The sequence below is a fragment of the Pimephales promelas genome, chromosome 20, assembly GCF_988280905.1.
Source record: "Pimephales promelas chromosome 20, fPimPro1.hap1.1, whole genome shotgun sequence".
NCBI lineage: Eukaryota > Metazoa > Chordata > Actinopteri > Cypriniformes > Leuciscidae > Pimephales > Pimephales promelas.
The window spans coordinates 13,615,227-13,640,973 of NC_142788.1; the positions used below are offsets into that span (position 1 = coordinate 13,615,227).

The window sequence follows — 25,747 nt, forward strand, 5'->3', positions numbered from 1 at the left end:
CTCGCTCAAATGCAACACACACACACACACACACACACACAGAAAATTGACTTAATTAACATTTTATGTTTATTTCTGTTTGATCATAATTGCTATTCCCTTCGGAATTTTTATTTTACTTATTGAAACAAAATGAACAAAAAATACCAATTTATTGCAACATGCCTGTATGTGTTTTGAATTATCACTAACCATCCCTTATTTTGTTCAATTATTTGAATGATCAAATACTGAGTAACAAACATGTTTGCATAGTGTTCCCTTTCTAACCAAATGCTGTAGTACTGTATATTGTAATCATAAAGCAAAACCTGATACTTATCTAAAAAAATGTTAGAAAAATAAAAGAGTCTTTTAGAATATCTAAATGTATTTCTAAAAAAAAAAAAATAATAAGATAGAAAAATCATGTCTAAAACAACAAAAGGAATCAAAAAGCCTTTCTGTAATATGCAGCCTTATATATATATATATATATATATATATATATATATATATATATATATATATATATATATATATATATATATATATATATATATATATATATATATATATAAATTCTAATGGGAAAAATAGCTCATAAAAAATATTTATTTAATGCAAAGTATCATAAAAAAACTCTAAAAAAATTCTAAATAATAATCAGAAAAATATTATAGAACAAAAATATATTTGAATGGTTATCATGTTTATGGTTATCGTTTTTGACCGGAAGGAAGCTAAGTGTAACCCATTTACGAAGAAGCCAGAGCCAGAAGCCCATAGGGTTAAAACATGTCTGTATGCTTTTATTTTGAAGTGTGCTTGAGACAGATGGCGCTGTGTGTGACTTCACCCTCTGTTGTTGTTGTGTCGGTGACGCGGCAAGTCCAGCCGGCCGAACTGCAGATGAGTCAGCATCAATAATCTGCTATCTTCGGATGTGGAGGTTCATATAGATCTCCCAGCAAAACACTCACATATCGATAGAGAGGTAACTTAATAAAGCAAAAATGGCGGTTCCTGCAGCCCCGAACCTGCAGCTGAACACGGCGAGACAAAGCAGCCCTGTGAACTCTACAGAAAACAACATCCACATCGACGAGAGAGAGCTGGAAAACATCACCAACAGCGTCGAGGACGGCACCTCTCTGCCTCTGCACTCGCCCTGGACCTTCTGGCTCGATCGGTAGGGTGATGTTGTCCTATTACTGTTATAATCGATTACACTTTTTACATTCACAAGCCTGGCAACAAAGGCCCGAGATTTACATTTCCCTTTTTTATTGTTAAGCTTAAGTTAACGTTACTCTTTTCAGTTTCTAAACGAGCACAACGAACACTAACTAATGGTTCAAGTGCCTATATTGAGTGTTTGTAAGCTTTCTGGGCTCTATAATGTAAAGCTGATATAACTTAGTAAAGTAGGTCGAGTCACCTGTAGGTCATGGTTGTTATTTAATATCAGATATCATGTCTTTTCTGCAGCTCTGTGAATCATGTAACAGTGTAATACTGTAAGGGTGTACCTCAAGGCCCAGTTAAGTTTTGTTTTGTTTGATTTTTTGGTAACGCTTCCTTTTACAGTCCAGTTACCCATGTAAATACTATGTACTTATTTTAGTAACTACAATTACTGGGTAATAACTAGTACTAACCCTGAACCTATCCCTAAACCTAGCCCTGTTCCATGTACTTACCTTATATTAGCCAGTACTTTCTAGGTAAGTACACTGTAAGTACTGTACTGTAAAAGGAAGCGTTACCAATTTTTTTTTTAAATGTAGTACACTGTCAATGCAAAACAACTTCTGAGATTGTGAAATGGCCACATCTAACGTTATGTTGATTGTTAATTTGCATCAAATTTCATTTACACTATAATGCCATTGAAAAACACGCTCTAAACCTTTGATAATGTAGTTTCTTTTTTCTTCAGCTTATCTTCCACACAATTCTCGTTTGGTAATGATTTTCAAAGGGTTGAAGTCCTGTTTACTGACATTTACTGACTGACATTTGGTTGCCATAACAATTGTGAAAGGCTTCTGTCCTGTCTCATTACATGAACACACTGCACTTGACATTAGACAGAAGATAAAACCTCAATGAACCTACGATTTATGACACAGATATGGGTGATGTGCCCAGCTTATTGAAGCACAAATGTATTATATGAATGGATAAAAATGTAACTTATATTATTATTTGTTCACACTCATGTCTTTGCAAAATTGTGTGATTGTTGCCTGTGGAACACAAAAGGGGAATTTCTGAAGAATATCCTGACCGGACCGCTCTTAATCACATAATATGAGGCCGTCAAGCTCCAAAATGACAAAAAGCACAGCCCTTCACAGCAACCAGCTGTCATTTTGAAACCTGATGGCACCAGTTCTCATTCACTTTCATTATCCTGGCCACTCTTTTGAGAATATTACTCAGAAATTCACCTTTGTTCCACAGAAGAAAGAAAGTCGTACAGGTTTGGAATGACATGCGGGTGAGGAAATGATGACAGAAAATACATTTTGATTCTTTAAAGCTATTTGTCAACATACACTTTGTAATTCTACTTCATTAATCTTCCAGGTCATTACCAGGTACAACGGCAGCAGAGTGTGAATCAAATCTGAAAAAGATATATACCGTCCACACTGTACAGGTAGGTGTCACACTTTTATTTAAGTATTTTTAATTGCCATTACAGCTATGTGAGCACAAAATGTGTCTTTTGCCGAACCAGCCTAAAAAATATGTCCTTTTAATATCTATGAAGGTGTGGTGTGTGTTATTTCTGGTTTTGATGGAGTTTTCATTGTGAAAAATGCAGATGTCAGTCAGAATTTGACCATGCTAATAAATGACTGATGTTTTTTTTTTATGGTGGTACTGATAATAAATGTATTGTATGATTGTTTTTTTCCCCATTTATTATAGCTTATAGAATTTATATGCCTCAAGTGATATTAGGAAATAGGAATCGAACCATAATTATTTACATTAATAAACAAAACAACTGTTTAATGCTTTTGCAAACTAGTCTAGAACTCTTTTCTGTGAGAATTGGGAAAATATTGTGTCTCCCATACATTGTGCGTCATCTTTTCTTTCTTTTTTTCTTTTATTTATTGCATACAGAGTTTCTGGAGTGTGTACAACAACATCCCTTCTGTGTCCAGCCTGCCTCTGAGGTGTAGCTATCATTTAATGCGAGGAGAAAGAAGACCACTATGGTGAGTTTGATTTTAATGCAGGGAAATTCAGCCAAATAATTAATTTTTTTTTCAGCAAGGATGCATTATTAATCAAATACATAGTGTTTTTGTACTCTTTATTCATCAAATGATCCTAAAAAAGTGTTTCCACAAACATATTAAGCAGCACAACTGTTTTCATCATTGATAAGAATAATACATGAGCATCAAATCGGCATTTTAGAATGATATCTAAAGGATTATGTGTCACTGAAGACTGGAGTAAACATAATTTATTTTTTTTAATCTTACAGACTCCAAACTTTTTAAATTTTTTTAATAAAGCACTTTACATAAACCATTTAGTTGAATATATTGTTTTCTATTTCAACACAGGGAAGAGGAAAGCAATGCAAAGGGAGGTGTTTGGAAAATGAAAGTGCCAAAGGAGAGCACAGTAAGTCTGTTTATTAATAATTTCACTTCAGGCCTAAGTGAAACCAATAATTTGTAAATACATAAAATTCATACTACACAAATTTTGTGTTTTCCTATACTTTCTGGAGTGTTTTATCGCTGCCAGATTGTAATGTTATTGCCCGTATCGGTTTTCTTACAGTCAGCTGTGTGGAAAGAGTTACTGTTGGCTACTATTGGTGAACAATTCACAGATTATTGTGCATCAGGTGAGTGTAGAAATGAGTTTTATTAAATTATTTATATTATTTGTTTGTTTTGTTGATATCATTTAACCCTTCTGGTGCTCCTCATTTAGGAGTCACGCTCATAATTATCCCGGTCAGAAATATCACTTTTTTTCCCCTTCCCATTCAGAAGTATAGCAAATTTTGTTTAATAATATTTTATATTTTTGGTTCTGAAAGAATTTTTTTGGTACTAAATAAGATTTTTGCAATAATCAAGATGTTTCCACAATTTTCTCAATACAATTAAAGGGATAGTTCACTTTGAAATTAATTTTTGGTATTTTTCAGCTTACCTCAAGGGCATCCAAGATGTAGTTATTCAGTAGTTTCAATTTTGATGTTTTTTAGGTCAAACCGTTTGTTTCTTTCAGTCATATAATGGAGGTCTATGGTCACCACCTCAAAGAGCATGCACAGAGAAGTCCAAATTAAACATGATTTAATGACTCGTAAATGTAAGTACACTTTGATGGCCTAAGACACGAAACGAGTGGTTTGTGTGAGAAAACGAACAGTATTTATATTGTTTTTACCTCTTGTAATCACATCCATTCTGTGGTTTAAGAGGTAAAAACAATATAAATACTGTTTGTTTTCTCACACAAACCGCTCGTTTCGTGTCTTAGGCCATCAATGTGTACTTACATTTACGAGTCATTAAATCATGTTTAATCTGGACTTCTCTGTGCATGCTCTTTGAGGTGGTGACCATAGACCTCCATTATATGACTGATTGACACAAACGGTTTGACCTAAAAATATCAAAATTGAAAATACTGTGGAAACAAAGACACCTACATCTTGGATGCACTTGAGGTAAGCTAAAACATATCAAAAATTAATTTCAAAGTGAACTATCCCTTTAAATTATTTGTTTTTTCTGCATTGTAGCTTATTTATAGATTTAACTAATCTTTTTTTTTTAATGTAATTTCCCATTTATTTCTTTAGTAGTAATTTTTGACTGTGAGGTGTACAACTGTGTCTATTTTTTAGGACTTTTTAAACTTTTTGAAATTATGTCCACAATTTTTACTTTATTTTTTGCCACAAAAGTCACAATGGTATACCATTCCGATGAAGTACACATTTTAAACGTAAAAGTTTTGAATCAAAAGTGACCAAAGAGCGCCAGTGGGTTAAATTAAAATGAATAAGAAGAACTATTAAAGAATGATAACATCTGTATGTCTTCCAGAGGATGAAGTTGTAGGAGTGAGTGTCAGCGTGAGAGAACGAGAAGATGTGGTTCAGGTCTGGAACGGAAACGCCTCTTTCGCCAATGAGGCAAAGGTTTTAGGAAGAATCTACGAACTTCTTCCACAGATATCTTTTAAAGCAGTATTTTATAAACGTAAGTGTCAGTGGTTCACATTCTTCTCACTGCGTGTCACACTGTCCCTGCTGTTTATTGTTAGAACATTAGATGTGTGAGATTAGTAACATTACATTAGTTCCTATGAAACCGTTCTAATTGTATTTAAGTGTAAGAACAGTGACTGATTTAAAACTTCTGTTTTTCAGCACACGAGGAGCACCATGCATTTGAAGGTGGTCGCTCAAGACATTAGCAAGCTTTGCACATTCGTCACGTTTTTCCCTCTTTTTGGACTGATCCTAGAAAATGGACTGAAAATGGAAGACAAAAACAAAAGAACTCTTGGGTTTTGTAGTTGTTTCATATCATAGGGAATGTTAAAGCCCTGTTTTTAAGTTGTAAGCGTTGCAGATGATCCCTCCATGCTTTCCGTGAGGAGTTTCCTCACACCAGGTATTTAGGCGATACCAATAAAGATCACATAGTAGTAGCATATGTATTATAAATCATCACAATGAGCAATGTTGCCAATTCTTATCATCCCCCCTCCCCTATTTCTAGGTTTATTGATTAAATGTGCAGTCTGGTGACGGTTGCTGCTTGTCAAAATATATACACGATGTGTTAGACATTTTATTCGAAGAGTTAGAGCGTCCATTAGGATCAAACTCTTAGGGCTGTTTTTCTCAGACGCATATTAGGCGTAACCTTAAACTAAAAGACATAGTCCAAGGCTAAGCTTAATTTGTCTCTGGGAAACTATTTTTATGCAAAAGTATTGCACATTTCTCTTTGGAAAAAAATATCCTCTTTGGCTTAGGTTAATGATTTCAGAGCAAATGTAAGACAACCTTGGTTATTACCGTAAATATACAGCAAAATGCATATGCAATTCTTCGTTTTCACCCCCAAACTGAATATTTAAGGTCATTTAAATTAATCACATGAGGGTAAAAATCTTGCATCTTGCAAACGGCTTTGCTTTTTTGAATTAGAAAACTGTATCCAGACCTCCTCTTGTAGTATTTTATGTAAATGAAAGCTGTTTTAGAATGGCGTCTGAGCACTGTTGAACTTCTCTTTTTATTTTTTTGTGGTTTGATATCCTGCATTATGTTATTAACTGTAGCCCCAAACCCCCATAAGTGTCTTGTCTTTGTCAGAATAGTCCAAATGCTTAATATATGTCCTTTTTTTTACGTACGCATTTGCTCCTAACTGCCTTTTTATTCAGTATAATCACACTGTGTCTTGTTTCAGAGTGCTTATTATTGTAGTTTGTTTTATTGTGTTTGGATGGATGGTTCTGTTGGAAAACCTGAGTCGAGAGGGGCTAGTGTAGATATGGTCAGATTATGTAACTGAAAATGACTTGTGTAATCATCAGAGCATATATTTTTTAGTTTTTCAGTACCAAAGAGATTTCCTTTCTGTTCTCCTATGTCATAATTTGTCACGTCCTGTGTCCTTCTGCACACGCTTGGGAGTTACAACCGCGTTTCGTATGTTTTTTACCCTTCACTTTCTGCCGTGTCTCCCATGATGCTGTATGCCGATTTTATTTAGGTTTGTCAAGCCCAAAAAGACCTGAATCACGAACCAGGTCTCTTAATGCACTAAAAAGCACAATTATGAGTTTGTCCTTCATATGGACAGGGATGTTCGCAGCTGACCTTTCATATTTAAGCCTTTTCCTACCTATCACTCATCTCTTAATGAGATATGTGAGTTCTGATGTGGATTTTTGGAGCATTTGTCAGTTTTCCAGGCTCCCAATCAGGATCTGAAACCTCAAACTGATTGTCAATCTTCTGGAATGGTGCCTTGTGTTCTGCCAGGGTTTCACTCATAGAATGTTTTGGTTTTCTCTATGTATTTAATCATTTATATTATTCGTTTTTTTCTTTCTTTTGCTTATAGGTTTTGAAATATTGAATAAATACGAAGCAAAATTATCGAATTATGAGTATTGCAGTTATTTTCAACACAAAACTGTGTATCTCAACTGCATACACTAATTAAGTACTTGTGTCTATGTGGTCTGCACTGAAAGAAGAATCCTGTGATTGTGCAGAATTTGTTCACCGCAAGATGGCGCTGCCTCTCCGTCAAACGCAATTTCACGTCGTCACTCGTCTGCATCTAGTACATTTAGTTAATTCACATTTCACAAGATTTGTGGAAGCTCTATAGATTTTTATTATACCGCCCGCTCGTGTTTATCATGTCATTGATTAATGTACCATGAAATGATTTACTGTCTGTGCTCATATCCAGTCTTGTGCGCAACAGTATTTGTGACGAATCACTTCAGACCTCAGCAGCAGGTGGACGTGACGTCACACCTCTACAGCTACTCTGAAACATACGACAAAAAACTGTTTTGCCTCGGCTCACACAATAACTTTAACCAATTAATATCGTTTACGGTTTATAATTAAACGCTCGCTTTAAACTGCTCCGTGTACGTGGAAAAGCTGTTCGCGTTGTTCGTAAAGTAGTCCCTTGGACGCGCACTGCGGATGAATACACTTGTTTACATTGTGCTACACGCGGCAGTGGCGGCCAGCGCGCGCTGCTACGCGAGCTTCATGGGAGAGCGACGCACTGCGCTTCACAGCTCGCGAAAGTTCGTTCCACGGTCACCGTGAAAGTTTTCATTTCTGCCCGTTGAGAAACCATTTCATCCCCGGTGAGTTTATTCTTTTTATCAAGTTTCTTTCTCCGTGTTCATTCCTAATTTACATGTGAGGTTTGATTTGCTAGTTATTAGCCTTATCACAACTAACGGCAGCGCTGGAGAGTAGACAGCCAGACAGGAGGAGCTGCTAATTCAAAGCTCTCCCCAGTTTTATCGCCATGTATTTAGTATTTTATTACAGGTAATTTGCCTTGAACAGAGTCGGTGGCTTACATAATACACAGTTATTGTCATAGGACAGTATTTAAAGCCCTCATGAGAGTGTTAGCTGGCTAACATGTGCCTTTGGTTCAGTTCATGTGGAGAACAAAAACAGCCTGAGTAGCTAAGTTAACTTTAGTTCAAGACAGTCTGTCTCTGTCGTAAATCACCTCTTTTCATCACTGTTTTTTAATATTAAACTGTTACGATAACAAAACAAATATTAACACAGCTTGCATAAAATATATGTACTGTAACGTTATGTATTAACGAACGTACAAATGATACATACATTACTTTGATTCTTTATCATATCAAATATACCTACACATGCATATGTTATTCTGACAAAATGAATCAAATAAGTCCATTTAGAATAAATAAAGCAAAAGTAAAGCATCTTCGTCCATTCAAACTTGACATTTTTTCCTCCACAGTTATTATACAGCCTATATACAGTGTTTGTCAGTTGGCATTAGTCAAACATAATTCAACTGTGTTAATCCTAACTGGGTGGTTGATTTTGGTCAGCAGGTTTAAACAGGGACTCACATGCAGGACAGAGGTGTAACTTTGGGTTTGTCTCAACCCAGTGAAGCTCCTTCCTAGACAGTGTTTCTAGGCACCTATAATGCCTCAAAGTGCTGCCTAGGCTTGCAGAAAACTGGGCTTTCTCAGCCACGATTTCCTTTGTTTGCTTGGTGTGCTCAGTTTCGTTATTCTTCATAATACACTTATTCTTCATAGTGTACTAAGGAGTTAAAAAGCTGTCCTTTCGTTTCACTGTTTGATTTTGAAGTTGTTGAAACTACACCAAAAAAAAAAAAAAGAAAGAAAACTTTGACAGGTTTCATTTCTCCTTTTGCCTCTGAGCATTTACAATTCAGTTATCCATTTGTTTGGAGCACTTATACAGGCATCCCATTCTGTCTTTATTACTCGAGTTGTCTGTTCTTAAACCAGGTGTTACATGCCCTCAGGATCGGGTTCCCTCACTTTACAGTCCATTGTGAGGATCTGTCCATTCAGCACAACTGGAAAACACTTTCAGTAGGGAATTCAAGAGATTTTAATTTGTTAATGCAGGGGTTTCCAAAGGTTTATTTTATTTTTTTTAGGGGGATAACATATTTTGTCATGTTTTTTGATTCAAACTGCGATATGACGATTTTCATTTCATATGAAAATGTCTCATTCACTCCTTACAGGAACCGACCAATTCTACAAGTTACAATACAAATATTTGTCTTATTCTTCACTTTCAAACATTCAAACCCTCAAGCTTTTAACATGTCAAACCCTCAAGATTTTATTTCCTGGAATATTGGAGTAATGCTGTAAACTTTTTTCCCCAAAAGTGATGCAAGTAAAAAAAAAATTTAAAAAAATCTGTAGCGCACATTTTCTTACCAATTGCCACTCTGAAAACACAGTATGGCCAAGTTCCCACAGCGGCAGGATACGGTTGTCAGTCCTGTATTTGATTCCTTAATGCGATTATGTTTACACACAGTTCTGTTATACACAGGAGTGACGCTGCATTCTATAACCAAACTCGCACCTGTAGTTTCTTTAGGACAACCGCATTCTTGGGAAATATGCGCTGTGTGAACCGAACCGGTTGTCTATCTCGTCATACAGCGGAAGAGAGCCACTCCGCGCTGCACAAAAATGCACTTCTACTATGTGTAGACCCCTTTCGCCTTCAGAACTGCCTTAATTCTATGTGGCATTGATTCAACAAGCTGCTGAAAGCATTCTTTAGAAATGTTGGCCCATATTGATAGGATAGCATCTTGCAGTTGATGGAGATTTGTGGGATGCACATCCAGGGACCTCCCGTTCCACCACATCTCAAAGAAGCTCTATTGACTGTGCTGTGGGGGCCATTTTAGTACAGTGAACTCATTGTCATGTTCAAGAAACGCATTTAAATTGATTCAAGCTTTGTGACATGGTGCATTATCCTGCTGGAAGTAGCCATCAGAGGATGGGTACATGGTTAGAAACAATGCTCAGGTAGGCTGTGGCATTTAAACGATGCCCAATTGGCACTAAGGGGCCTAAAGTGTGCCAAGAAAACATCCCCCACACCATTACACCACCACCACCAGCCTGCACAGTGGTAACAAGGCATGATGGATCCATGTTCTCATTCTGTTTACGCCAAATTCTGTCTCTGAAATTGGTGATCTCTTGCAAATTGTAGCCTCTTTTTCCTATTTGTAGTGGAGATGAGTGGTACCCGGTGGGGTCTTCTGCTGTTGTAGCCCATCCGCCTCAAGGTTGTGTGTTTTGTGGCTTCACAAATGCTTTGCTGCATACCTCGGTTGTAACGAATGGTTATTTCAGTCAAAGTTGCTCTTCTATCAGCTTGAATCAGTCGGCCCATTCTCCTCTGACCTCTAGCATCAACAAGTCATTTTCGCCCACAGGACTGCCGCATACTGGATGTTTTTCCCTTTTCACACCATTCTTTGTAAACCCTAGAAATGGTTGTGCGTGAAAATCCCAGTAACTGAGCAGATCGTGAAATACTCAGACCGGCCCGTCTAGCACCAACAACCATGCCACGCTCAAAATTGCTTAAATCACCTTTCTTTCCCATTCTGACATTCAGTTTGGAGTTCAGGAGGTTGTCTTGACCAGGAACACACACCCTAAATGCATTGAAGCAATTGCTATGTGATTGGTTGATTAGATAATTACATTAATGAGAAATTGAAATGGTGTTCCTAATAATCCTTGAGGTGAGTGTATGCTGCATATGCACAAACTCCCACTCTTCACAAACTTCTACTACATTAACTAAATCACAGCCTCTGATTTGATCATCTCTATTTGACAAGATAATCACTATTTCAGTTTTATTTCAATTAATTGTGCAGCTCCATTCTTTTGTAATGTGACGTTCAGTTTAATTAATCATTCGCTTTTCATCAACTTACAAACCCCAGATTGGGAAACCCTGTGTTTCAACCATCTTCTTTCAAATCTTTCTCCTCCAGGCATTTTTCTGTATCCTGGAGCTTCTTCATGTTGCTGGCAAACCTGTTATGTCCCGTCTTGTGTTTCACAACTGTGTTATTGAAAGAGTTATTGTCTATTTAAATAGAATTTACAAACTGCACACTGCCTATTTCTTGCCGTTGCTCTTAGTATCTGACTGAATCATGTGGCGACTGACTGATCTTGCCATGATGGTGTAATAACAGCTTCAATCACTTGCGCAAAAGTGATTCCTTAATTCGTAACCTCCCCCACCTCCTGCTACACAATGAATTAGATGGTCAGAAACCGGTAGTGTCAATGTAATAATCCGGTTAATGATTAACAGTTTTCTAGACATGTCTAGATAAACATTTTATGGCATATCATACTCTGACGTCTTTCAGTGATTGTTGTCTGCACAAGAAACAACAATCTATAGTACATTGATTGCTGTATTGCATCTGTTGGGATAAAATGGTGTGGTAGTTTAAAGGTGTGCCACGAGTATGAGAGCGTGTAGGAGTAAGTGTAATGCGGTTTGCTCTTTCCGAGGAAGCGGCACGTGTGCCGCTCATAGGCGTGGATGTGTAGATGAACGTGACAGATATTTCCTTTTTAGGTGGGAGTGTTAGTTTCTTTTTCCCCTTTCTTAAATTCTGGCTTGACTGAGGGTTTCCCCCCAGGTGAAGGGGTTTCAGATGAGTGCGCTAACATTGAGCAAACTTTGTTGTGGTGAGGAAGTGTAATGGCTGGCCAAGGTGACTTTATGGTTATTTCTTGGTTAGCGTTATTCAGTCAGGAGCTTTTCCCGTTAGCGTAGTGAATAAGCCTAGTCCTTTGTGTGGGTTATTTATTGAAGCAAACGAAACTTATGGCTCATAATGTATGCATAATAATCGTTTCTGAAAAAATAAGCACTAGCTAACCTTGTGGGCTGGAAATGTGTTTGCGAGAAGGAATTGCTTGTCACCCTTCGGTCTATTGGTGTAATCTATGGAAATGGTGATTATTCTGTTGCCCTATCTCAACTGACTCGCACACCTATTCAAATGTTCCGGAACAGTAAGTGTGGTTATGCTATCTGTGTTTGCCATCCTGGAGGGTTTGAGCACTTGGTGCACCACTGATGTGATCTATAAAGGAGCATACGCTGCAGCTCTGTTTTATTATATGAGTTGTTTGCTCGAGGTTAACGGTGGGTCATTGGAAATACTTTAGGTTGCATCAAGATTTGTTGTGTTTTATTTGTGTTTTATTTTATATACATTTTTTTTCTCTCAAAATGAACACTAGTACCATTGAAACTTTTGATGTTTCTCATGCCAACTCAGTAAAACAGTAAAACAGCAATATTGTGAAATCGTACTATTTAAAAGAACCGTTTATAGATGCAATTTATTCATGTGATGTTGAGCCTCATGATTCTGGATAAATTGAGAATCACGTTTTTTTTTTTTTTTTTGAAATAGAGATTACGATTCTCCCATGATTCTGAATAAGAGAGAAAAACAGAATAACATGCAAGTTAGTAGAGGTTCATTCATACAAAATGTTAATTGATGCAGATAGTCATATATATATATAAAGATATAATGATTTTTTTTTTTATTGGTTTGAATGAATGATTCAATGACTCACTCTTAGGCATGTGACTGTAGAAAATGTTCATGTCACTTTTTATGTTCAACACCACACAAAGCAGATGAATGCTTAAAGAATAGCATTTATCTAAAATATTAAATAGAAATCTTCTGTAACATCACTTTTGATGTCACAATTCAATGCATCTTTGCATGTCTTACTAACCCAAAACTTTTTATTGGTAACATTTTTGGACAAAATAGAATAAAATTGTAATATTGGTTATCCGCCATAACTTGAAATAATAATTATTGGCTTATCAGTTTTGACCTGATGTATAACATTGGTGCATCCCCAAAAAGTGCAATGTATTAAAAAGCAAAAGGACAAAATGCAAAGCTACAGTCCTATTTGCTCATCTTATGTCCTTGGCAACAAAATGTGCTTTTCAGCCTTGACTTTTGTAATCTGCACACTATTTGTGAAGTTTAAAAACTTTAAATGGACTCAAAATCTAGCTTAGTGCTTGACAATCATTCATCACCCTGATGTCCAGTCTCTCTGTAGAAACCACATCATTTCCATCTCAGTAAAGTGTATTTGCGTAGTAGTACGCCTGAATGAAAAGCAGGCACTATAGCAAACTGCTCTCTGTTCTAAGCCCGTCACACATTCCCAAAGATAATATTGTCTAGGCCTGTAATTTCACTTATGCAGGCTACCTATCTTTTACTCGGCTTGTATCCGTACAGTGTGGTTTTATGTATCTGCACAATTTGTCATGTGTTCGTAACCCAGCAATGAAATGTGATATTCTATGAGGGCTGCTCTTCCATTATCTCAGAAACTTCTCTAAAAATAGACCCATGCATCCAGACACCATGCTATAGCCGTCCCATTAGCCCCTTCTTTTTGGCAACTGCTCCCATCAGCCTCGCCCTGCTGCCAACCTCCTGATGCTCATTTTTAGCGGTCTACAGATTATTTGCTGTTCAATCATTTTTAGACCATTTCAGCCGTAATAAAGTGTCTGATGTGAATAGAGTGAGCAAACACAATTATCAGAAATCAAGTGTTTGAAATTAGCCTTCCAAAAATAAGTTTTGTACAGGTCGTTTTACGCCGGGTTCACACACCGGACGCTGAAGCGGCGCGGAACGGAGATCTGCTTCCTTTCGGCGCCCCTGTTAACCTATGGTGTCGTTCACACTCTGCCGGCCTGCGCCGTGAAGCGCCAGTTTCTGTCATCCGCGTCGATTCCGGCAGGAAGTTACACAGAGAAAAAAACTCGACCATCAATTGTCGAGCAATTTATATAAGCAATTTTCAAATTAAAATACTGCGAGTGACAAATGCGAACACGCAAACAAACAGGGAAACAGCGAGAGAGGAAAATAGATTTCATAAATTTGAAGAGAGGATGTATATACACTAACTGTCTACCATATTCTCTCTCTGGCTATGTGTTTCTCGACAACGGATTAATAAAAGAGGTGTACAAACGTCTTGGTTAGAGAAACATGGTGTATTTATATTATGAGGTTATTTACTTACCCATGATGTAAAAAAAAAAAAGCTCTGAATAAACAACAACTGAGCAGAAGCGGTTGTCGACCTCCGCGAAGAATACGCGTCTGGTGTGAACAGGTGCCGGACTGTGCGTGATTTTCCGTTCCGCGTCGCTTCAGAGTCCGGTGTGAACCCGGCGTTAGACTTCTAATTCGCGAGCTGTGTTTTGTTTCGCTCTATCCTTTGTGCTTCCGCGATCGTCAATACTTCATGCGTCGGGTCAGAGGTTAGGCCTACTCTCTGTAAATCGATGCATACGGCCGTCTGTCGGAAGCTAGTTATTTTAGTTTTAGAAAGTTTTAAATATGGATATTTTTCTTACACAAACGCATCCCTTTGCTTCAGAAGCTCTTTATTAGGCTTCTTCGCTTGTTTTTGTATCCAGAGATTCTGTACTATTTCATATGTATAAGTGGCCCCTACCATATAACAGTGAAAACATGGATATCTGGACAATTCAGTCAATGGCGGGGAAAGTGTTAAGTGTCAGTTAACAAGCATTTTAAAGGGTACTTGATACACCTTCATCACCTTCATCACTTTATCGTCCCTCTCTGATCACATGATTCAACGTGTGTGTGTGTGTGTGTGTGTGTGTGTGTTTACAAAGATCTGTGAAATAATAGATACAAATTATTCTGAAAGAAATTTGAGGCTAAAGTATTTGTAAAGATTGTGTAGACTTTAGCCTTTTAAGTCCATATAGACTCCTATATGGAGCATATGCAGTAGTCAACACAGGTTTGAAGTGGATCAAAACCTTTCATCAAAGTTATACATGAATAACAATACCCGTTCTTGTTTAAGGACAACTTTGATGAATGTTTTTGATCCACTTCAATGTTGACTACCATAGTAAGTACAGTGCAGTCTGATGGTTTCATGTCAAGCATGCTGCATCTGGCAGAAGAAGTAAAAATATCATATTGTGAATAATTAGCCAAATAGTTTTTCCTTTTCCTGAACTTTTTTCCCCCCAAACATCTTCCTGTAATACAAGCTCTTTTTCCTCCACATATTGTGCCTCTTTTTAAAAAATGATTAATTTCTAGACTATGCACAGGGTGTTTGCTTGTTTAGTTTTTTCTAAAAACTTAGTTCAGTTCTTGGCCATCTATTGATTAACTGTTTTTTTTTTATTTTTAAATTGAAAAAAATAATAATGGAGAATTAATAGGTAGAAAGAGTCTGATGAATTTGTTTTCTTTATGTAATTATTTGGTCTACTGTGCCTGGGCATATTAATTATCCAGTTGGATATTCAATTGCATTATGGGTAATAACCCCCACCATCCTCGGACCTAGCTGTAATTGTGCAACAAACAACCTTTTTTGTTGATGCTCTTGCTAATTTTATTACTGTAATTCATTTTAAGAGCCACATCTTGATGCCACGTCATACTAGGCACCTCACAATATAACTCCTGGAGCTTGAGAGTGTGTTTATGGCTTTGCTTTCCTCCCTTTTTGTGTTATGTATCAATATCTCCTCATTGAGACTTCAAAGGCATTCCTTCAGGTTGGTGTATGTTTTCCCTTCCTGACGGTTGAAGTCATTCGAGGCTTCACCTCTCCCCTAAAATCTTCATGTTCTTGTTGCTTGTCAGCTAAAGTTTGTCTATGGGAAAATGAGGCATTAGGAATGCAGAGGAACGTTCATGAGATGAAGGCCTATCATCTGTACAAATAGACAGATGCTAGTGTAAGTCAAATAAACAAAACATTCTTCTGCAGTTACACTGTTGACAAGCTTTTGTTCTCGTTCATGTTTCTGAAAATGTAAGAACGTTAAACCCAAACAAACGTCCATTAGCGTTTCTCTTTAACAGTCAAACAGGCCAATACTGGTTTAGATTGGCATTTTGTAGTTATTTCTAAGACCTCTATTTACACCAAGCATGCCTTATGGCAGCCTATGACAGAATAACTCAGAGATTCGTGCTTGATTTAGGGTTTTTTCCCAGACTTGTGGACAGGTTGCACTTCATTGTAATGCACTCATTGTACACTGTATGTTTCAGTACATATTTGGCATGTTTCATGCACCCTAATGTTCTCTTGAGTTTTGTGAAGCAGGATATTTGTGCAATCAGCGTTGGATGCAGATTTGCTCCAGATGCATTTTTTCTTTTTTTTTTCTTTAATAAATGGTTAGTAGTTCTTAGGGGTGTAACATGTATTCGTCCTGAACCGTCACTGTACTGATGTCACGGTTATTCAACAGACAACGAATACACAGATTATCCACACTCCAGTCTAGAAGGGTGTGTGGCTGTGTGCACGGTAATGCAACACTGTTTGCTAATCGTCACAACAGGAAAATGAGCAGAAGAAGAAGAGACAATCAATGCATCAACCCCAAGCAAGAGAGGTGTTTAAGAATCCACTCAATAGCGCTCAAAATGCTATGCTGCTATCGGTACCTCTGACAACACTATTCCCAGGTTTATTTTATGTAAACACTAGTCATGACATGCACACAAGAAAAGGTAAGGTCCAAGTGCAGTTTAATGGGGTAATCCGTACTCGCAGCAAAAGGTCAAAATCCATACAAGACAGTCCAAAAAACAAGAAACAACCAGGCGTGAGACCAGAGTAGTGCAAAATGACATTAAACAAGGAATCCACAACAATCACAGAAACAGAAAGGGTATAAATAGACAGGTACAAACAAGGTGAGTGGGAACAGCTGTGTGCAATGATCAGTGATGAGTTCAGACACAGGATTATGGGAAATGCAGTTCATGATGACGTGGTGACTGTATGGGGAAGAGGACTCTAGTGGACACCCAGGGAACCTGTACCAGACACTGTGAATAGAGAACCTGCACTTAACTTTTTCAGTAGCATTTTGTTTTCATAGTTAGACAGATATCATGATATATCATTATAGGATTGTCTATCAATATATTGACTAACGCTGATATCGCTATCGTGAGCCATGTATCGTATCGTGAGGTACCCTGTGATTCCCACCCCTTGTATACTCTGAGTTTCGATTCATTTTTGTGACATGCTCCACTAACTTCACGGAAAGGAAATTTGGACGACAGAAAGCGGCATCTTGTTTGTTTTTTTTTTTGTGTACCCAAATAAAAAGAGACTTTACAGTTTCGAATGATGTGTTGCACTTTTATGTATGACCATAAATGACCGAGTATTTTAAGTTGTTTTCACTCATATGAGACAAAATGATTTGGCATTGTGACAATTTGTGCGATGGAAGTGCAGTGTTGATGAAGTGTGTGTATGTATATATATATATATATATATATATATATATATATATATATATATATATATGCGTGTCCTGGAAATGGGAAGCCTCAGGTGTTGCTTCACTCGCTGTGTCCTTGTGGAAAGGTGAAGTAGACTCAGATGTCGATGGCAATTTCTTCTTACTCTCATCTTTCCGTGATTTTTTGAAGAAGCTTAATATTAAACTTTGTGCTTCTGCCATTGTCACCAAATATTAATGAACTCGCATGCGCAAATAAAACATCTCTGCACAAGTTTTATTTTTCATTATTATTTTTTTTTGTACTTTAATTACACACAAGATGCTTTTCAGTTTTGTTGCTGATTGTGACCAAATACCTTTTTTTTATTTTTTTTTTTATCAGCCCTACGACGAAATATGATCTATGCTAGAGGGCATTCTGTTTACTTATTACTCTAAAAGAGCCTGTACTGTATCAACTACCTCAGGGGGGACTAATGCCACTAGGAACAAACTGTAATTTGCACTACTGAACTGTGACTTCGCGGTACCGTCACACCCCTTGTAGTTCCGGTACTGGATGCTGAATCTGATTGGTTAATTCAGTGCAACTTTGGTGTGAAACAAATTACTTAATGAGATGCTTTGTCACCAAGAAACGGAAGTAGCCACAGACCTTTTGTTCTTCATTGTAAAAAGGAATATTGAAATTTAAAAAAAAATTGTGCGGGACTTGGTTTTGTCTGTCGGTTGTTGATTGGATGGAGGCAAAAAAAAAAAACTTTATACAATTATGAATTATTCACATTAAAATCAGTAACATACATTTAGAAACAGGCAAATTTAGTCAATTTTCATTTGGAATTTCAATGTAATGTAGGGACGGTTTTAGAGAATGAATAAGGCACTAAAAGTTAGGGATATATTCAGAGGTTAAAGGGGTTGCAGACACTTTGCATCTTGCCTAAAATAGTGTTGTTTCTTAGTTTACAATGCACGATGCCTTTGTTGCATCACAGTGTAATTAAACCGTTGGGTCAATTAGGATGTTTTGTTAGATAATCCTTATTTAAACACGTGACAAAGTAGTTCACACCAAGCACATTGATATTGCTGTAGTGACTCCACCACTTGGGGAACGTGTGGCATTTATTTAAGCTTTAATACTTTGGATCACTCCTTTTTACACTGGGAAAAGAGTACTAATTGCTCCATGGCCCATATTCCATGCATTATGGACATGTTTAGTCCATAACTTCAATGTTAATTATTTTATGGTCCTCAACACCATACACAACCTCACGCCAATCTGAAAGTTGTCCTTCATCAGTGAAAGTACAACACAGTGTCTGCCAACCGACACAGGCAGCGGCTGTGTTAGCAGCACTAAATAACAAGCACTCAAATCCCACGAGCTCTGTTCTGGTTCACATTCATGTCAGGAGAGGGGTTGCTTGTTTGTCTAGAGATTTTCTTCGCTGTTTACTCTAGCTGTGTTGCTTTTTGAGCCGTTCCCCCGCCCTTCCCAGCTGTTTACATAAGGCCCTCTCTGTGTATTATGGCACCTGCCAGATCTGCAGATCGTACCACCTGGTTAATGTTAAATTGCTCCAGAAGGAAGATGTGTTTGTTAATAAACACCAAACCCAGGGCCCTAGTGTTTACTGTAGTCATGGTGGCAATCAGTTATTTAACAAATATCGGCCCCTGCTTGTGTGGGAGAGTGTTTAACTATGTACGAACCAGAGAAAAGGTGAAACCTGCCAAAGGAGAGCTATATGAAGCGCTCGAGGGTTGAAAGAAATAAGTTTTTATGAAGTTAAGATCTGTGTTCTTATAACTTCAGCTTTCGTATGACTAGTTCACCTTTAAACAAGTGGACTGGGCTGGTTTCTCACCATCATGAGGATTGGATAAAAAGAGAACCTTTAGCATATCGTTGTTTTTTCAACAGTACATAGCCCACGCAGTTACATTGTCTTAAATGGTTATTTTTAAGCTTCGTGGAAGGCAGGCAGACAGGTTATACCAATGTTCATAAGAACCTGCCCCTTGCGGTTGTGTTTTCTGAAAATGGTAATACTTAAATTTGTTTTAGTTTTTCAACAATAGTTCTTTGAATTGATTACTTTTTAAAAAATTTAAATAGCATACAATATGCTGGTTGATTAATCACAATTAATCTCAGTGTCAATATTTTCCCTCAAAGACAAAAAAGCCCTCAAATAAAGAGATTATTCAAAGAAAAAAATTGGTTTTAGAATTTTATATTGTCAATATATTTTGAATATGATTTATATTCAATATTATTAGTTTTATCATATATATATATATATATATATATATATATATATATATATATATATATATATATATATATATATATATATATAAAATATTATAATATAAGTTCTATCAGTATTTATTTACAATGTAAACTGCTGTCTTTGGCCACTGCACCATATCTTGTTTTCCAGGGACTCTTATGGAGTAAAAACATGACATAGTAGTATTTCTCATGACAGGAAAATCCCTTAAGGAATTTTAAATGCGGGTTAGGTGTATCGTAGCCTGGCTAATGTCAGACGTGGTCTGGGTCCTGGGAACCGCTCATTTTCTCGTATTTGAGGCGTGGTTTACGAATAACTAAAGCTGTTTAATGGGTGCTACGAATGTCTATCAAATGCGCTTGTACGTAGCTCATAGCCAATCGTTATGAAATGGTTTAACGCCAAAAGCTGCTCTTTTTTCAAAATAAACTTGCATTCTAAACTACTTTTCTAAAAACAATTTCTAAGGCTGCATTGAAAGGTAACTTCGTGTCAGCTGCCATGTTTGATCCATAGGTATAAACAAACTGCTTCGGTGTGTCGCATAGACGTCGTCATCGTCTTGCTGCTCCCTCCCCGTTCTGTGATTGGTCCCCTCGTTTGGTCCATGGTATCCAGACTGCTTAGCAGCGTGAATAAAATCGTGCTGTGCATAGGCAGCATGGGGAAACCCAGGCTGGGAGTATCGTTTGAATTTTAGCGATTTCGATTCTTATCGATTTCCAGTTAATTCCAGTATGGTAAAAAAAAAGACAAACATTTAGATATCAAGCATTTATTCTGTCATTTTGCAAAACATAATATCGCACCATGGGAAAAAAAAAAAAGAATTAAAAAACATTATTAAAACCAGTCAGGTTTATTAACCCCACTGTATGCCCCAGTGCACAAATTTCTATATACTGTTACGCATATGTTTTCTTTCTCAACTGTTTACATTCACTTAAGACATGACTTATTGTGTTTACGAGGATATTTTGACACAATTTTATGTGTATTTGTCCTTTCAAGCACAAAATTACATGAAAGAGAACTTCAGTATTTGTGCATGCGCTGTGGATGTGCCCAGCACAGAAAACTGTGTGCGAGTGCAGGATCGAGTTCTCTTTCATTTTCTTGCGCTTGAATGGTTTAAATTCTACACTGGCCGAGAGAGCTCACGGTGCAACAACTGATGAAAACACAAGTGTTTTGTGCGAGTCTCTCAACTTTAAAATTTGCCATGTTTTCTTAATTTGTTGGTGTTTTTCTATTCGCATGTGTTTTCTTTAGTTGCGGCGCGTTGAGCTTTCAAATACACACACAGGGATCGAAATTTTAATTTTAGTACAAGTTTGAATCGATTTTCGATTCCCGACCCTAGTCATGTGGCACAGTCAATTGCGTTATCATTATTGGTCACAATAATTAAAGAGCACCTATCATGGATTTTTTGAAATGACTGTTCATGTAGTGTGGAATATAGCTCTAAGGGAATGAAAACATCCTGCAAAGATTTATATCTGAAAGTGCACCGTATATAAAGTTATTGTCTTTCAAAAGTGAGAGTCGACTCTGAGTCTATGAAATGAATTGTTTTTGAAACGAGTCATTAGCTGTTACATCGTGACGTAGAGAGGTCATTGGCCGCTCCCAACAACTGCGTGCGCAGACTTGAAGTGACGTCTAGAACACATTCAAATACACAGCTGAATCGCATCATGTCGAGAAGACGCTGTGTTCTACATTGCAAAGATAGTTCACCCACTTGTTTCCATTGTCCAGGGACGAGCATGTGAAGAATCAGTGGTCAGAGTTCATATTTGCAACAGTTTAGCCCGAACCTTGTGTTCTCATCATTTTAATGACGAATCATTCGCAAGCCGGTTGTTCCTGAAGAAGGGCTCAGTATCCAGTGTATATGGATCAGGTTCGTACTCCTCCGAATCACAATCTGTAAGTAATATTAATAATGTTTGCTGTTATGTTTTCTGTAGCATGTATAGGCTAGTTATTGTGTTGTGTACACTCCACGCAGCTTCTAAGCGGCGTAAAGTTAGTTTTGTTTTTGATATTCACCAGAAATTTATTGAAAAATGGCAATTACCTCCTAAACGATTTAGCCAAATTATGACTTCGCTCTATATAATAAGCACTGCCCCTGAAAAGCCCCCGCAATGTGAGTTTCGCCGGGAAAGCTCGCTCTTGACAGAGACGTGAGTAAGGGACCGTGTGGAAAGTGCACTTTTTCTGACACGTTTGTTCAAACGCTATATACAATTTTCAACACTTGACAAGCTATAATCCTGGTTATGGGCGTTCCGTTGCCGACAATCTCTGCCTACGGTTTACCAATTACAACTGACTGGGTCATTTGACCAATCGCCGCAGATTTGCGTCACTCAAAGGAGGTGTTTGGGAAAATGAATCGTCGAACGAATCATTTGGGAGTCGTTGAGCAAATCAGTTAAAAATAAATGCATATTATAAGACAAATAAATTGTTTTTTTATCCTTGCATACACGTTAAACTGTTTTTGGGAACTCCTAAAACAAAAATAGGAACATTTCAAATGCTATCTTTAACACAGCCCTAGTTACTAAACTAACATCAGCATCTCTGATCCTGAGAGTGAAGGACAGTTAGAACTTGAACCTTTCTCTTTGCTGATTGTATCAGGCTGAGAAGAATGTTGTCTTTGTTCGTGTCAGTTTTTTGTAAACACACTGATGAGATCAGGCTGTTTCACACAGATGTTTGTCGACTTTAAGGAGAAAGATGCAGGATATTGATCGTCAAGTTCAAAACATATTTTTCTTACCAGGGTGAGACAAGATCTTAAAAGGTGCATATAAGTAAAGGTTTTCTTTTAATTTCCATTCTGCTCAACTTTTTATTTTTAACCATGACATGGTTATTTCCTCTAATAAAATTTGAATTCAGTCTCAAGCACAATATAAGATTCGCCTTAGTGAGCAATTGTCAGTTATTTGCGTTAACATGCCTATAGGCATCAAATGCTTAATTCTCAGAACTGTTTGTTTATAATGCATTATCATATTTGTGAACAGTACAAACACAAATGTTTGTGTTTCGATGTCAACTCTGCTGGCAAAGTGCATGTTTTGTCATGATCTAGTCTGTAGGCTTATGTGGGGGGGGAAGGAAATAAAATAAAGGAAAAGCCTTTCCAGAGCGTAGAAGAAATTTGTTTTGCTGGCAGCTGTCTTATTTTTCTCCTCCTGTATTTAAGGTTGTCGTATCGACATGCAGGAGTCCAAGACCGATCAAACAACCAATAGCAGTCCAATTGGGCAGGAAGGCCAGAGCTCAGAGAGCGAGAAGGGGGTAACCAGAGAAACGTCTTCATCCCCATCATCCATAGCCCAGACACTTCAAACACAGGTAAGGACCTCAATACGAACTGAAAAGCTACAAGTTTTTTTTGTGACTTGGAACTAGAGTTAGGTACACATTTCCGGATTATTTAAAAATGACACTTGAACATATTTTCTAGTGCTCCTCTCATCCTGTAGATCTTCTCCTTATGCAGACTGTGTGTTGTGACTGTTCATGAGATAAATTGTCCTTGCAGGTGATGCAGATACTCTGGTATCTTTTCAATTCCCTGTGCTCCTCAACTGAAGTTTATTGTGAATAGCACTGTGTAGCACAGGTTCATCAAGTCAGTGTAACCAATTGATGATACTTAATTTAATAATAAACCTAATATGTTCAAAAATATTGCAATAATACTGTGGGACATGGACACGTGACCTTCCACTTTTAGCATGTGATTCATTTTTAAAGAGGAGACATGCTGTCATCTCCTTTTCTATTTTTTTTTTTATTTACCTAGTATTTAAAAAAAGTACAATTCTGAAATTTACTCAACCTCATGCCATTCCAAACCCATAAGACTTTCGTTCATCTTAAGAACACACAAGATCATTTTAATATTCTCTTTTTTGTTCATCCATTGAAAGTCCATCCATCAAAATGGTCGTCTCAAAAAGTAAAAAAATAAAAAAATCTATAGACTGTAAATCAAGCAGAATAATTCAACTGCGTCTGAAATTGCATAGCTACTACATTTGAATATTTTTTATATAGTATGAATATGGGTAGCATGACTGAAATTTGGACATACTACATCTGCTATGTTACTGTCACGTGACCTACCAGCGTCAGTTGTGTCTCTTCAATTGCCATTCATAATCTTTTCCTGTAGTCTCATTGGATAGCAAAGTGTATTCGTGCGTACTACTCTTTTAGCGTACTGCTTTTTGCATGCTACAAATTAGGGAAGTATTCGATTTCGGCTGCAACTAGACAATCACTTTATATGAATAGATTTCATTTAAGCTTTTATTCACATATATACATTTATCAACATTCATGTATGGAGCACATCAAATAAAAAAAGCTATAGTGATAAAAAAGGTTTAAAATGTAATGCTTTTGATTACATAGTTCAATGGATGATATCAGAGAATATCAACAGTAACTTCATGTTTGTTCAGGCTTTGAGTATTTGATAGCAAAAACTTACATTTTGGGTGTACTTGCTCCTTTTAAACTATGAAAATAAAGTCACAATCCACCTTATGCACTGTCATAAGGCACAAATGAATCGATATTGAATCTAAATTGTAATTGAGCCGGAAACAAATTGTGAAATCTTTGCCGATACCAAGCCCTACAAGAGACTGACATGTTGAAAACGTTCCAGGAAATGCTTTCTCAAAGCAATGAAATTTTTATAGTTATGTCAACATTTGTTACACAATAGCTTTGTTGCTTGTTAGAAAAATTGAGCAATTGTGTGACACACCCGTGTTAAATCGTTTAAATCATTGACGTGTCTCATGTGAATCGGAGGCTCAGTGATTTCATTTCTCTTTCAAAAATAGTCATTGTCACTAAAACGCTTACTTGCTTTTATCTCTATGTATGTGTGTGTGAAAAGTGGATGATGAAATTGTGACAACAGTGACTGAGTACAGCAGATTCACGATGAGAGCACCCACACATCTCTGCAATGCCCCATATTCAGATTCCAGATGTATGATGTCACCTCTGGAGTATAGGCCAGACAGCTGTGGTTTCAGGGCACCGTCCTGTATTTAAACAATGAGAGAAGGCTCTGAAAAGCTCCTGTAAATGCTTTCCCATGTTGTTTTCATCTCCCAAGGATTACTGTGTCATGATCTGTCTGCTTTCCCTTTTCTATTCACACTCGTCTATTGAAGTCTCCCATATCCGTTTGCTCTCTTTTTGTGAAGGGGAGTTCCTCAGGGCCAGATGTTTGACCCTTCAGAGGTGTAAGAGGTCAGATCCGAGAGGATGGTCCCACCGCTGTGGTTATTGTTTGCGTTCATTATTTGCATTTCTCTTTCCTTGATTTCTATCTAGAGGGCCTCACAATGGAAAATAAGACAAAAGCAACAGAGAGTGAGAGAGACATCCTTTCATCGACTTTTGGAGACCTCTCATTGCTTTGGCACAGCTGATGTATTTACTTTGTTACTGTTTCCTGACAACTGTTTTTTTTCCATTTCAGAAGGCGTATAATGTTCTGGTTTAAATAAAAGAGCAGGTTTAGATTGTCTCATGCAAAGAATTATGCTAATGTTTTTACAAATGTTACCATGTGATAGTCTTCAGAGGAATGTACGATAGGATCCAATCACCAAGGGACTGCTGCGGCTGTTTATAGTCAAAGGTTGAATCCTCTGCACTTTGTGCAATGCGCGCAGTGTGTGTGTGACTGTTATAGGCGGATGTTCGCAGGTTTTTATAAAATAGAAATATTGTGCAATCATCACTTCATTTGTTCTGTGAGGGCTTGTCAAGAGCGTTATGGCTGTGGTCCACGTGCAATAATAAAGCATCGTTTTATCGCTTGGATATTTTTTTCAGTGGAGCTCTCCTTAAAGGTATAGTTACCTAAAAATTTAAATTCTCTCAT

At 37.2% G+C, this 25,747-nt stretch overlaps 2 protein-coding genes across 5 annotated transcripts in view; both read left to right on the forward strand.

Moving 5' to 3' along the window:
* Positions 1-812: 812 nt before the first annotated feature.
* eif4e3 (eukaryotic translation initiation factor 4E family member 3) lies at positions 813-5,992 on the forward strand. Its single transcript, XM_039652769.2, has 7 exons — positions 813-1,171; positions 2,575-2,647; positions 3,124-3,218; positions 3,576-3,636; positions 3,799-3,865; positions 5,085-5,240; positions 5,411-5,992. The coding sequence occupies exons 1-7, from the start codon at positions 996-998 to the stop codon at positions 5,455-5,457; spliced, it is 675 nt and encodes a 224-aa protein (XP_039508703.1). The 5' UTR covers positions 813-995; the 3' UTR covers positions 5,458-5,992.
* A 1,588-nt stretch (positions 5,993-7,580) lies between these two features.
* Positions 7,581-25,747, forward strand: part of foxp1a (forkhead box P1a) — a 41,161-nt gene continuing 22,994 nt past the window's right edge. Inside the window, exons 1-2 of one of the 4 annotated variants that reach the window (XM_039651839.2) lie at positions 7,581-7,896; positions 23,030-23,181. In XM_039651839.2, coding sequence (XP_039507773.2) covers positions 23,044-23,181 — 138 coding nt within the window. In that variant the 5' untranslated portion in view covers positions 7,581-7,896; positions 23,030-23,043. The remainder of the gene's footprint in view (positions 7,897-23,029; positions 23,182-25,747) is intronic. The other 3 variants (XM_039651842.2, XM_039651841.2, XM_039651840.2) reach the window with 3 other exon arrangements.

What these genes read in the sequence shown, in the direction of transcription:
- eif4e3 (XM_039652769.2), top strand. Translation starts at nt 996, where the DNA reads ATGGCGGTTCCTGCAGCCCCGAACCTGCAGCTGAACACGGCGAGACAA. An exon ending in GGAGAAAGAAGACCACTATG is followed by an intron (nt 3,219 to 3,575) that starts GTGAGTTTGATT and finishes ATTTCAACACAG; the next exon opens with GGAAGAGGAAAGCAATGCAA. An exon ending in AAGTGCCAAAGGAGAGCACA is followed by an intron (nt 3,637 to 3,798) that starts GTAAGTCTGTTT and finishes GTTTTCTTACAG; the next exon opens with TCAGCTGTGTGGAAAGAGTT.